The 15,131-nt window shown below is 27.7% G+C and overlaps 1 protein-coding gene, 1 long non-coding RNA gene and 1 pseudogene across 3 annotated transcripts; 1 reads left to right on the top strand and 2 right to left on the bottom strand.

The window, feature by feature from the left end:
- Positions 1-267: 267 nt before the first annotated feature.
- On the bottom strand, positions 268-5,075 carry LOC149877911 (uncharacterized). 2 transcript variants are annotated; one of them, XR_016447888.1, is made up of 3 exons: positions 4,940-5,075; positions 3,568-3,689; positions 268-1,233 (listed from the first exon to the last, which is right to left on the bottom strand). It is a non-coding gene; the product is annotated as an uncharacterized LOC149877911 (long non-coding RNA). The 2 variants fall into 2 exon arrangements; XR_016447887.1 differs by having other exon boundaries at positions 268-1,491.
- A 3,332-nt stretch (positions 5,076-8,407) lies between these two features.
- Positions 8,408-10,720, top strand: LOC149877912 (uncharacterized; annotated as a pseudogene).
- A 43-nt stretch (positions 10,721-10,763) lies between these two features.
- LOC149877913 (uncharacterized) lies at positions 10,764-13,059 on the bottom strand (the record flags this gene model as incomplete). The annotated part of the gene is made up of 6 exons (XM_090073618.1): positions 12,700-13,059; positions 12,312-12,556; positions 12,136-12,209; positions 11,560-11,920; positions 10,993-11,404; positions 10,764-10,814 (listed from the first exon to the last, which is right to left on the bottom strand). Coding segments are annotated over exons 1-6 (1,503 nt in total), but the record flags the coding sequence as incomplete, so codon positions are not given.
- Between the last annotated feature and the right edge of the window lie 2,072 nt (positions 13,060-15,131).

Here is a 15,131-nt window from a genome sequence, read left to right on the forward strand (position 1 = left end):
AATTTTTTTTTTCTGCATTTTCGTTGATATATTATGACAGCTACTAATAATAAACTAGCATTAAGTTAACAATCAAATACTTTTATGAAATTTAGCGAAGTACAAAATTTAAAAAAACAGCTTTTCAGCTAAAAATTCTTAAAAAACGTTAAGAATTCAGATGAAAATCTAACTTCTTGTTATTTTCTAGCTGAGTAAATGATTTCTATTCCTTAACTATTTTCAATATTTCACATTAAACAGATTTCTAAGAGCAAAACAGAAGCCGACTATATAGTTGCAGAAAAAAAAATTTTAACATTTGAAAAAACATTCTGAAAAGACAAAAAAACATTCATCAAGACGAAAAAAGTTTTTCTGACAGGCAAAACATTTAAAACTTTATCTTTAGCAACCTGTTGACCAATAATTATTTGTAAACTAATTTAATAACTATAATAAACTAAACTGTGATACTGTGGATAAACTACACTTTTACAAACAACTACATCCACAGACAAATTAAGAAACTGCATAAAGAAACTAAGTATACAGAATATACACAAAGTATGATGTAAAAACTAAATACAAACAAAAACATTCTTCAAGACGAAAAAAAATTTTCTGACTTGCAAAACATTTAAGACTTTTTCTTTTGCAACCTGTTAACCAATAATTATTTATAAACTAATATAATAACTAAAATAAGATAAACTGTTATACTGTGATAAACTATACTTTTACAGACAACCTAATTCAGACAAATACTGACAACCAGCTGCAAACAGACAACTAATTACAAACAGACAACTAATTACAAATAGACAACTAATTACAAACAGACAACTAATTACAAACAGACAACTAATTACAGACAACTGATTACAGACAACTGATTACAAACAGACAGACGACTACAAACAACTACAAACAGACAACTACATAAAGAAACTAAGTTGTACAACTACATAAAGAAACAAAGTGTAAACAAAAGCTGATGTAAAAACTGAATACAACATTTACCAACAAATAGCGTTAAAAGAACATTTCAAACCTTTATGTATGTGTAACTAAATAAAGTAATTCAAACTTTACAATAAAATAAATCTTCTTTATAAATGTAAAACTAAATGAAAATCAATTATTTAAAAGATAGCCTCTTCTTCTACCATTGCTGGTTCTCCTTTACTTCTTTTCTCCTACCACTATACTAGGGAGGTCTTACTTTGTTATCTGAAAGTTCTCTGTTTTCTTCTGTAGAATATCCAAATAAATTTTTTAACAAAAGATGAAACGAAAATGATATGATGCCAAAAAAATTCTCAAGTTGTTTCTAAATCAGTTATATTAATATCTTAATAATCTGAAAGGATTCTCCTTAAAGAAAAATAAGACAATGATGTCTGAAGAAATAAAAATCATATTTCTAAAAGTTGACAGTTCTAAAATATAAGTGTACTACTGTAAGTATCAAAATATAAACAATTAGACTAAGTCAGCAAGCAGTCCAAACTATAAAATAAAAACAAAATAAAATTACAACCTGAACAGAGCTCTGAGAGAGCTAATGAAACAAATTGAAATAAGTGACAAATGAGAGTTTATTACATAAGTGCAAAGATAATCAACAGCTAAACTAGTTCCTTCATTGACATAGGCCTGCTTTTTAGCAGGATTTAAAGTTTTACTACTAATAACTAGTTAATTGTTGTTAGGCAAATTTTTTTACATATTTTACACTTTAAAAAAAAAGAACTAATAAAATTTAGAATTAAAATAGAATTTAGAATAAATTAAAAGTATAGAAGTACATTTAAATCTAAAAACACTAAAAGATTTAAAGGAAAATATGCCTGCAATCGCTTAAGAAAAGAATTCTGTTTCCAAAGTTAATCACATAAATTTAAAAACCTGAAGTCTTCCACCGCACCCTCCATTTTCTCTCAATTATGAGATTTCCAATTTTTAAATAAAGAACAGATTGCTAAAATTCTGTCAAGAAGTTCTCAAGAATTCAGGCCAAAAAAGTATGTAAATAATTTTTTTTCAGCAATGTTAGTAAATAAAATTTTTGCTAACTTTAATCAATTTGTGATTTAAAATTAGGGAAAAAGAAAAACGATTTAAAACTAAAAGAAATAGCTTTGCAAATTTCAACTTATGGTGCCATCAAGTTTTCAAATCTATGCTATAATTTTTCTTTTTATTTAGACTTGAAGTGGGTGCCATGTTATTTTCTTCTGTACCAAAAACTGTAAGAACTTCTTTTTATTTTCGAGATCTATTTCTTAACTAGTTTTTTAAAAAATAAAAGTAGCTTAAGCTTCTTAAATAACTATATATACTAATTCTTTTTTTCTTCTGTATTGCTAGACCTTAATTAAACTCTAAATTTTAGATTTTATAGAAAGCAGTTAATGAACTTTACAAGGAAAAACCTATTTCTATTCCAAATAGTTTTAAGTTAAAAATTTAAGACTTTACGTGCAGAGTGGAGGAAGTACATAAAACCAAAATGGCTAAAGCACTAAATTACTGATCAATACTTCTTTTTTTTCAAAACATTAATTTAAAAACCATACATGACTGTTAAATCATAAATACTTAGAGAATTTGTGAAGAAAGCATCTCTTACATGAAATATACCATTCAACTGACTTTCTCTTAAGTGATTTATTTTCAGGCATTACTATTTCAATTTAAAATTCAATGAACTTGCAAAGATGTTGTCATTATGGACGTTTTTACTGGCAGTTTCTGGTAAAGATGCAAACAATGAAAGAGGAGTAGATATTCATGTTTTACTAAATCCTTTACAAAGAATCATTTAAAACATCAGGCAGACCTTGATGATGTACACTTTCAAATCCTTAAGTTAATCCTTAACTCTTGTTTAATGTGCAAATTCTGCAGAGATAAAATAAGGGAAACCATCATTAAAGGGTTTGTAAAAGATTTATTTCCTTTCAGGATTTTTTTAAATCTCAGGCATACCTGGCTGACATCAAAGTCGTTTGTTTTAAATATATTTGTGTAACTTGTGTTTAGGAATATTTATACTAATTATAACATTTGTTTATTGAGCGTAATAGTACAGCTATAAAAGTAGTTCATGTCATTTCTATTAAAAATTCGGAGAAAAATTTGCCAAATGATTAATTAGCAGCGTGATCATTAAAAAAAAGACCCTCAGTTTCACTTTAAAATTTCCCACGCAAAATCTTGTTTGAATTCTTGGAATTATTTTGAATTCTTAGCTATCTTAAATATCATGATTTAAAAATAGAAGACTTTGAAAGATTAGGATAGGCATGTTTCAAAGTGAAATTTTTAAAATAGTGTTCGTCTTGCTGATTGAGCGTATCGATGGTTAATATTTAAGAAATTTAATTTGAGTGATTTTACTTACACTGAACTATTCCATACAATAAGGTAATTAAGGATAATTTACCCCATCATTCGCCCTTTACCCACTTGTTTGCCATCATGAGGGCGTATTAAAGTAATTCTGCGACTTAATTGAATGTTAAACGTAGCAACAAAACGTAGCAACAAAATAAAACTTAATAGAAGAGGAAATTTAGTTACCTAAAATAATTGCGAGGAAATAATTATGCAAGAAGGACCGACTTGAAAACAGCAAATACGTTCAAAACCGATAGCTGTTGATAACTGAGCTGTTGTAGCTGTTGAGCTGTTTAAACTTTTCACTAAATACAACGTTAAAATGATATTATTAGTATGTCAGATTTATACTAGCCAACTTTTACATAACCTTATTTTTTCTAATCATTTCACTTCGCATTTTCTCGTTATTTCACTTCACAGCTTATTTTAAAACTACAGCAATACACCGCAAGAACTCTAAGATAGCCACTGTTACAGGTATACCATAAAAAGAGTAAAAAAATTAATTATATATTCGTGTGAATTAGAAAGAGCTGAGAGAATCTCGGATGAAGTTTGCTTCTAAGTTAAAATATAATTTTATTTTAAAGTAAAAGAACAACTTTATAACTGTCGACTTGTTTCATATTGCTTCAATCGAAATACTTAAATAGAGTTATAGATGTTTTAGACAATTAAACCTTGGAGAAGAAAATGATCAAGAGCACTTTTAAATTTTTTACTGATTGTTGAAAGAATTTCTTCAAAGAAAATGTAACTTTAAACAGAAATATTTTTTTATTAAAATACCTCAACCACCACTCACCCCCCCCCCCCCCCCAACTTGAAATATTAGGATTATATTTGAGAAAACTAGCTTCTCGAATTTATTTTACGCATAAAAATTTCGATATAAAATTACGCTATTCCTTTGGCAAAGCTATAAAGGCAAAGGAGTCATTAGCACAGTTATATTCAAGAGAAGTAGTTAAAATGATCAAGCACTTTTCATTCATTATCCACTGAAGTTGTTGATCAAGCACTTTTTGTTATCCACTGAAGTAGTTAAATTAAAAAAAAAACTAACAGATTTTGCAAACTAAACTCTTTTAGAATCTTTTAATCTTTTCTGTTTAAAATGTCAGCTCGAAAATAACTATTTTGTGATATAGTTTTTAAATGTTAACTTCTATGGTTATCTTAGTAAGCTATTGTAACAACTTATTCCCATATTCATCCGAGATTTACAAATTTTATTTTTTTTTAACCACGCGACGCTACTGTTTCGGATAAGGCGGAGCATTGCTTTGTTTCATCGCATGTTTGCATAAAACTTGAACATGTAAAAATAGATGGAATCATAGTTGGAAACAAAACTTGTTAGGGTTTCATATTTAATAAAATAAAAAAACAAAGATTGAAACCGTCATAATTGGGTTTATAAATATAATGCGCCTGTTTTGTTCGTTTACTTCGAAAAAAAATTAAAAAAAAAAAAATTCCAAAAAATAAATTCTTTTAAATCGGGCAGAATTTCACTTGAAAACGATATTTTAACAAAAGTTGAACTTACGTGAAGAAAAAATTTCAATCCGTTGTAACAAATGAAATGTCTAGTTCAACGAGAGTGCTATGTGTTGTGAAATCATTTTGGACTCCATTGAAGATTTCCTACTTCACGAGTCGCATCAAGTTGCAAGTTCAATGAGAACGATAGCCGTGTTTGTCAATCAATTTATACCGTTCGAAATTGCAGTTAGCAGGTGGTTTTCACGGACGCCTGCTGAAACAATGAAAAAATTTATTGCGTAATTTATGTTTTAAAATTAATGACCTTTGTAACGTTGCGATATTTCCAGAAACGCGCTTGGTTCCACATTTGATTGCCAGTCTCCATGAGAATAATGATTACAGGTGGTTTTCCGTAACGCTGCCTAATGCATCATTTATAAAAAACATTTCTAACGTCGGTTACACCACGTTATCAAAGAGTTGTATTTTGTAATCATTCAAAAACTTAAGCTATTAGAAAACCAGTTTGTATATCAAATGACGAGACCTTATCCTTCCAAATTGAATCGACTTGATTACTTTTTCAGTATTGAAACAAAGTAGAACATTGAAAAAAAATGAAACAGGGTAAGGTGCAGCTGTCAGAAAATCTCTTTTCTAATGTTAAATTCGTTTTGTTTGCTGATAACAAAACATTCTTTTGAATTTGTGTTGAGTTTTGAAACGTTTTAAAGCGTGATGAAAGAAGACTGGTATCAAGCGTTAAAAGAATGCTCTCAAATAAATATAAAATTTTTAACAACCTTTTTTAAAATTATTAACAAGAGTTAAGTTTTTAGCAACTCTTTTTTCAAAATTGACATAATTAACACAATCTAGTAATTAAGAAAAGAATGTCAGGTCCTCAAAGATGTTTTTTAGGATGTTCGTGGAATTCATTGAAATTCATTGAAATTAATTGAAAATCAAAGAATTTCAATGAATTTCAATGAAATTAATTACTCGAGGAATTTGTTTACTCACGCTCTATAAATAGAAAGGAATGGCGTAATAGTTTTTGCGGACATATTTTTTGGAAAACACAAGGTCAATTTGTTTATATTACTGTTTTAAATTCGCAAACAGTTATTTTTTTAGGGAGATCTGACAATATATTAATTGGGCTGCGGCAATAACTGGACGGATAATTGTAGCGATATACTTACTCAACAAGTTTTAAGCTACGTAACAAGTGATAATTGTCAGAAAGGCATTCTTTTGTAGAACAAACGTAATAATATCAGAATAGAAGGATTTTTTATTCAGTTTGCTATGATGTAATAAAGAATTACTTTTACAAGTCCTCAAAGAAATTTCCATAATCTTATAACTTCAAAATATCAGCCTTTTGATAAGGGAAAAAAATTCGTCGAATCCAATTCTTTAAGCGAATCCCTTATCTCGCTTGAAAAATCTTAACCTTGCTTAAAAAAAAAAAATCCCCAAATATGTACTTTCATCAGTCAGCTTTAAAACTCGAGGGAAAAAGTGTCAAAAAAATAGAGTGTGAAAATGCACTGTAATTGGCGCAAACCATTCCCAAAGTATTTTAGTTGCAAAACCCTGCTGATAAAGAGTGAGGATGAAGCACAACTTGTACCATCTGCAGCCAAATGAAATTAAGTTATTGAACGCAACAAATTTAGAAAATATTTCATTAAGATGTGATACCTTGCGTGAATTTAAATTGCAACATAATTCTGCAATGATACAGGTCTACCAAAGAGAACTGTAACGGGTTTTGTTTTAATTTCTGCATCCTATGTTAAAAACGTGCTAGGTTAAGAAAATTTAACACTTTTTCTTCTAAAAGTGATCTTTTTTTTATTGAATATTTGCATATTTTCTAATTCAATTTACTATTTTCTTAAACTTTTTTTTAACTGTTATTTGCTTTTGTTTCTAATTTTTATCTCGTGTAAAAAAAGAAAAATAAACTCTGGAAAATTAAAGTTGTTTTGTTTTTAATGCTCCGGCGATCGATTAGCGCCGATTTTACTCCATACTGTCTTTCTAAACACGCGTCAAGTTTTAAAAACAAATTTTATGACTTCCCAATGGGATTTAATCAAATATCGTTTGACCACAAATCCGAAGTTGTAATTTTAACGGCTCCAGGAGTTTTTTTGCACTGTATTTCCAAAGTCTAAACTAGATTTAAAATAAAAATTAAGAAGAGTGTAACGTTTAATGTGCTTTACGAAGAAAAATTTTTTCTTTGCAAATCATGCATTAAAAAAACTTTGGATTTTACTGGAAAAACTTCGCGTCTGGTGTTTTACTTCAGGGTAAAAATTTTTCAAAAAACAAAGGTATGCACCCTACATCACCAAATTCGCTGAAATTTGGCACAAAAGTGTAAAGATGTAAGTTAGGAAAGACTGAATTTTTTTCAAAAATTTTTTATCCCTTGAAGAATTACAGCAACTTAAAGTTCGTTAAAGATTTTGACTGAAAAATGAGGGGGGAAAAGTACCGGAAATGTGTCCGTTTACTATTACCCTTATAAGGTGCTTGTAGTAATTTTGCAAAGCTAAAATTTGGTACCAAAGGAGTTTGAATCTTGTTTAATCTGAAAATTATAGATTTGTATCTCTCAAAACAACAAAATATAGTTTATTTCAAGATCTACAAAACGCACCAACTAATGATAATAAAAAAGAGCATTGACAACAAAAAAATTTGACTGATAGAAAAAACTTTTTGGTTTTAATTTTCTTAAAGATTAGACATATATCTACTTTACGAACCAATTTTGTTTTGGCGTTATGTTTTGCTGAGGAGTTATTGATGTTTTGGTTTTTCAATTTTTCTGAAGAAATTTTAAAAAAAATAAGTGAGCAAATTAATTTTGGTTTTGAACTAAATACAATTATATTTGTTTTTATTCTAACTTTGAGTCAGTTAATAAAAAAAAAAAAAAAATGTGTGTTATGTGATTTAAATTTTTACAAAGTTATTACAAAATATTGTTAAATATTTTGTAAACTTACAAAGTTTTTATTTTCATTACATAACAATTATGTCATTTGCATTGTTACTTTCATTTTATAATAGTTATGTAATTAAATTAAACAATATTATGTAATGTTTTTTTTTTTATTGATTGTTTTATTCTAAGAAAATAGTGATTATCTCATCAATAAAATAAGTAATAAAATGACAAGTGTACATAATAATATTCAATAAATATTACCTTGTTAAATTATATAACTAAATATAATTATATTTAGTTATAATCTACTTTCACTCTAATTTTTGGTAGATAATTAGTAGAGAATTGACAATAATTAGTAGATAATTAGGCATTTAAAGTATGTCTATTAAAACTAATAGCTATTTGTTCAAGCAAACGTATTTTATAAATATAACTTTATTTTCATTTTAATCATATTGTTTGTGTTCAAGTGTACTTTGCTCATTAGGAATATTGTATTGAAGATTTCTTCTATTTAAGTGTTTAGATTATAATTCCTCATTATAGTTTTATATGGATAACAAAATCAATTGTTCATTGGTAAATGATTATGGAGCTTGTTATAAACAATCACATACCCAAGTAAGAAATCTGATTGAAGATATTGACAGGAATGATCTTAAATTACTTGTAAAACGAACAAACTTGAAAGAAGAACAAATTACTAGTATATGCACACATCATCGTGATATGTTAATAGTGAGATATAAGAGCAGTCAGAAAAGTTGCTGTAATCCATTTCTGACTCACAAAAAAGTGTGTAGAGGTAAAAGTTTATCCATTTGCAATTTAATGGGTAATACAATTCTTAATAAGTTGTTTATTAGGATTTGTTCATTGTTTTATAATAATAGTATAATTAATGTTATAGTATTTGAGTAATATAGTGCATTTTCTTTTCAGCATCTCTACGTGTGATTACAATGCATACTGTATTAGAAGCAGAAACCGTAGGTTTAAATCTTATACCTGAAAAAAACTTGTGCCCAAGCTGTCGAAGTAAAGTTATGAAACATTTATCAAAAAGTATGAGTGAAAATGATGAAGATTTTGATATTGTTAGTGAAACATCCATTCAAAATATAAAAGAGGGTGTAAATACACACTTTACAGTTGCTGGAATATCTCCTATTAAGGTCAAAGGATTGCATAAGTCAGGTAAAATCAGAGAAAGTAAACGAAAATTGACAGCATTAACAACCTCCATTTAAAAAAAGCAGCCACTTCGCTTAATATACCAGAAGAAAGTTTTGAAGAAAAGTCAAGTTTTGGTAATGAGTATATGGAAAAAGCAAACTTGTTTGATAACATGATGGTATTGTTAGCTAATAAAATTGCAGAGTCCACACCAACGTCTAAAAAAATACAACTGACAACACTTGCTCCAACTGACTGGTAAATAAAAAAAAGTTTCTGAAACATTTCATGTAACAAACTATGTAGCTCGAACTGCACGTAAATTAGCATTAGAAAAAGGTATTTTAGCCATGCCTAATCCTAAATGAGGGAAAGTTCTTCCTGATGTAACAGTTTAACTGGTCAAGTCTTTTTATGAAGATTATGAATATAGTCGTATAATGCCTGGTAAAAAGGATTATGTAAGCATAAAGAAAAATGTTCACATGCAAAAATGTTTGCTGTTATGTAATTTAAAGGAGTTCTTTGTTGCTTTCAAAACCATAAACCCAGAAATAAAAATAGGGTTTTCAAGGTTTTGCACATTGCAACCAAAATGGTGTATTACTGCTGGTGCTTCAGGAACACATTCAGTATGCGTCTGTGCTATTCATCAGAATTTAAAACTGCTTTTACATCCTCTTGGTGTGACATACAAAGAACTGTTTCCTTATATTGTATGTGACATGTTTAATAAAGACTGTATGATGCGTAAATGTAAAAGATGCTCAGCAACTATGAATGCATTGGTTGAAAAACTTTATAATTTAATTGGAGAGTTTGAAGACGATGATGAAGTAGAATTTGATCAGTGGACAACAACAGATAGGTCAAACTTAACACATAATAAAGAGCCAGTGTCTGAATACATTGAATTAGTATGTAAAAAACTAGCTAAACTTGCACCACACTCATATTTAGCTAAGAGTCAAGCATCATATTTGAGATCAAGAAAGGAAGATATGAATGAGTTAACAGCATTATTTCTGGGTGATTTTTCAGAAAACTATAAATTTGTAGTTCAGGATGAAGCACAAAGCTTTCATTGGACAAATTTACAATGTACACTACATCCTGTGATTATCTATTTCAAAAAAGAAGGTTTTCTCAATCACAAATCTTATTGTATTGTTTCAGATGATATGATACATGATGTGAACATGGTTTACATAATTATTGATAATATCATCAATGATATTAAAACCAATCTACCTGAAATCAAAAATATTGAATACTTTTCACATGGGTGTGCAGGTCAATATAAGAATTGTAAAAATATTTTGAATCTTTGTTTCCATCTTGAAGATTTTGGTCTTTCTGCTAAATGGAGCTTTTTTGCAACTAGTCACGGTAAGCAACCTTGTGATGGGATAGGTGGTACAGTCAAACGTTTAGCAACACTAGCAAGCTTGCAAAGAGATATGGGTAATCATATTTTATCTCCACAAGCAAGGTTCAAATATTGCAATGAAAACGTTGAAGGTGTACATTTCATTTATATATCATCAGAAGATTTAACTTTGGTGAGAAACACTCTTAAGGAACGATTGGATGCTGCAAATACCATACCTGGAACACGTAGTTTCCATCAGTTTGTACCACTTGGCCATCAAAAGGTTAAAATATATGTATTTAATATACCTTTTATAATCTTTAAAAAACATGCATAATTTTTATTGATAAACTCGAAGTTTACTTCAGGCATACTTGCAGCAATGTTGTGTATCGCCTCACATGCATCAATCTATAAAAAGATTTCTCTTTCAATAATTTTAAAATTACTTTAATTATTTAAATATTATTTTCAAACTTGAAAATACTATTTAAGATAATTCAAAATTTTTCAAAAATTTTACTTTTATTTATTTTACTTTTATGTATTTGGTTTTAAGAATCATATATGAATTATGTGTAGTAAATACCTTTTGTTCTCCAGTCAAGACTCTGCCTTGAAATTTGGGATCTAGTATATTGGCAGCCAAGTGAATTTTTGTTAAACAAAAATCTTTTCTTTTCTTGAAGACCTTTTTGGCTTCTTCTTCTTCCTTTTTTGAGAATGGGCTAACTGTTAAGTTTTTAAAAATGTGGTCTTCCAAGAAGTGAAAAGTTTCCACAACAGAAGATAACATGGGAGTGTTTGATTCAGTTTTCTTTATGGCATCAGCTATTGGTGACAGCAATTTGAAAAAACTTTCAACCCTGTCCCAAAAAACATCTGATAGAAGAATAATTTTTGTTGTTGAATTAAGTCCACTGTTTTCAGAAATAGCCAATGTTTTTAATGGTTGCTTATTTTTCTGTATGCTATCTAAGCATGCTACAGTTGATCCCCACCTTTAAATAAAACATAAAGAAATTACAATAACTTTGATAAATTTAGAGTAAAGTAATTTACTAAATGAAATCTATTTTTATGAACGTATAATAAAATTTGTTACATAGTTCAATTTTTTTTGTAATATACAGTATATTTATACTTTTAGTTGTACCTAGTTCGTACTGATAGTTTCAAGGAAATGCATGTTACTACACTAGCTGATTTTTTTTGTATATCTCTAAATGCTGCAACAGATAAATGAGAATTTTTTATCTCTTTAACAATATCAGTTACTTGTGACATCAAAACACTTAAAGTTGTCAATTTTAAAAAATCTGTGAACAGCAAATTTAAACCATGTGAAATGCATCCATAGCAATTAAAATGGGGATAACAATCTTTTAGACGAGTCCATGCATTTTTCATATTTGCAGCATTGTCAGTCACAATGCCCAAAACTTTGTTAGGATTTATTTCTTCTAAAACTTTCTTTATTTCATTTGCCATATATTCACCAGAATGGTTTAATGTTCCTACAAAACAGTTTAGGATATATTATATATACTGTACTATATAAATATTATAAACCAATTAACTGATATGTTATTTCTGCTTACTGAAATGGTTTTCAGTGTTGTTTGTTATAAACTTAATATCAAAGTTAATTATGAAATAGTATGCATATTTTAAAAGTCTACCAGTCTGTTAAGTAAATCCATTGTATACAGTACTACAATTATGGTTTTACCTCTAGGCAATGTCTTCCACAAAATGGGTGATAAAGAAGGCAATGTCATTACAAAGTTAATGATAGCTTCATTTCTGTAAAGAAGAAAAAACATATAAACAAATATGATCTGTTTATTAACTAAATAATATAGCTTCAATTGCATCAACTAATATTATAATAAATTGTTACTGTACCTTAAATTGCTCCATCCATCACACATCAATCCAAGATAATCTGCAGTTGCTACCATCTCTTTAACATTTGCTGAAATCCTTGAAAATTCATTATCTAATAACACATTTGACACATCATGTCTTGATGGAGGCTTATAAGCAGGACGTAACTTGTTCAAAAAGATTTTCCAATAGTTATTTTCTACTATATGAAGTGGCGATCCACTAGCATATATTGCTCTGGCTAGGTGTGTATCAATCAATTCCTGCAAAAGATAATGTCATACTGGTACATCAGTCAATCATAAAACAAATCTAAAATCTATACATCATGAACTTTTAATAAGCTAGTTGCCAAATCAGTTAATCACTCAAATAAGTCTTAAAATTTATAAAAAACAATACACACCTTTTCAGTTTTTGTCATGCTGTCAAACATGGAACTTGGTATTTTACTTCTACAAATTGAATTAGAAAAGGATGTTCCAAAAGAATCAGATCGTGGATTTTTTGCTTTTGGTTCAGCATCTCCAGGAGAGTCTTGCTGTTTTTGACAATAACCTGATTTGTTTGCATATAGACTTTTTACTTCATCAGGACATTTTCGACATTTTTCAATATGCTTAGTCATTCGAGTTCCGATTTTAGACATAATGTCAATGCAAAAGGAGCATTTAACTCTTTCCATTTTGCTAATTTGGTTCATAGGTATAAATAAATTGGCAACTACAGTTTTATTTCTCCCCCCTGTGTGGCCTGCTTTATTCATTTTTATAATTAAAATTTACAATGTTAAGCAAAATATCTAAAATTTAAATATAGTTAAATAGAGAACATAATTGATTATTAAAAAGAGCATTTAAACTGCATAAAACTTTTTATTTGCAACTCAAAACTTTATAAGTACAGCAAATTAATAATAATAATAAAAATAATAATAATAATAATAATAATAATAATAATAATAATAATAATAATGATAATAATAATAATACTAATAATAATAATAATAATAATAATAATAATAATAATAATAATAATAATAATAATAATAATAATAATAATAATAATAATAATAATAATAATAATAATAATAATAATAATAATAATAATAATAATAATAATAATAATAATAATAATAATAATAATAATAATAATAATAATAATAATAATAATAATAATAATAATAATAATAATAGAAATAATAGTAATAATAATAATAATGATAACAATAACAATAGCAATAACAATAACAATAATAATAATATACACATGTATATATAATATTAATTAAAATTGAGTAAATGTAGTTAAGTATAATAAATTTAGATAAGAAGTCTTTATTATGTCAATATATAACAATAAAGTCAATAAAAACTAAATAGAGGAAGATAAAATTAACTAATAATTTTTTATACAGGACTGCTATAACCGTGTTAACCTAAAAATTAACAATAAAACAATTACCTTTAAGCATATTAAAAGAAAATGAATTTTAGTCAAATTCAGCCTTAGTTTTCCTATATAAATCTGAAAAGAAAATGGGTTTAATAATATTTATATTAAATTTGAATTTAGTAGCTTAAATGATGAATTTTTGAATATTTACCAAAAAAACCGAAAAAACGGACCCCGGTGTTTTTTTTCCAAAAAAACGACCAAAAAAACCAAAAAAACAAGAATCAAAAAAACCTGTCACATCTCTATCCACATCATTTGCAAAGTTGAAGTACCGACTACAAAAACAGTGCTTTGCTACTATTTAGCCAAAGACGACTTGAAAAAAATTGTTTTCCTTTGGAAATAGAGATTTTTTATATTTAAACTACTTTCAAGTTTGTTGAGTCTGATATGTCCTATCCATACTTTTTTTTAATCTTTTTTTTTTGTACAATTTATAAATAATGTGAATGAAAAGCATATATAAATTCACTTAAATTGAGTATTCATTTTTCAAAAGGTTTTTTTATACCTTATTATTTTGTTCTAAAAAATTAATAAAAACAGTTAAGTTACTAAACTATTAATTTCTAATTTGATTAATTTATAGAAAGTTGGGATAGATTGCCTGATTTTTAAAATATCAAAAAATTTGGTGTTCATATCAAACCTTAATAACTCCTCAAGTAAACGTAAGGCCAAAAAAAAATTGGTTCGCAAAGTTGATATACATCTTATCTTTAAAAAAATAATAATAAATTTTTTTTTCTATCAGTCAGATTTTTTTTATAGTTACAATTGTCAATGCCCTTTTTTATTGTCATTATTAGGTACATTTTATGAAGCCTAGAATAAACTACATTGCCTTGCTTCGAGAGATACAAAATAAAGTTTTCGGACTTAGCAGGTTTTAAGCTCTTTTGGTACCAAGTTTCAGAATCACAGCATAAATAAAAGCACCATATAAGGGTAATAATAAACGGAAACATTTTTGGCACTTTTCCCCCCTCATTTTTCAGTCAAAATTAAACAAACTTCAAGTTGCTGTAAATCCTAAACGGATAAGAATTTTATAAAAAAAATTCACAGTCTTTCCTAAATTATGTCTCTAAACATTTGTGCCAAATTTCAGAAAATTTGGTGATGTAGGGTGCAAATTTGTGTTTTTTTGTGTTTTTTGAAAAATTTTTACCCATCACTAACCCCAAACTTGATTGCTGTAATTGAAAAGCTTTCTCCACCTGTCATCCCCAAAGGATTAACAAAAGCTAAAAGAACAAAAATGTATGTGTAAATTGTGTAAATTGTAATTGTAGCGTAAATTACATTTAAAAAAAAACTTAAGAAGAGCGTAAAGTCTGACGTGCTTTACGCAAAAAAATCTTCCCGATAAGAAACGAA

Source organism: Hydra viridissima, unplaced genomic scaffold (genome assembly GCF_058129835.1).
Source record: "Hydra viridissima isolate aposymbiotic clone 2 unplaced genomic scaffold, HvirCarnegie_v1 scaffold_16, whole genome shotgun sequence".
Lineage (NCBI taxonomy): Eukaryota > Metazoa > Cnidaria > Hydrozoa > Anthoathecata > Hydridae > Hydra > Hydra viridissima.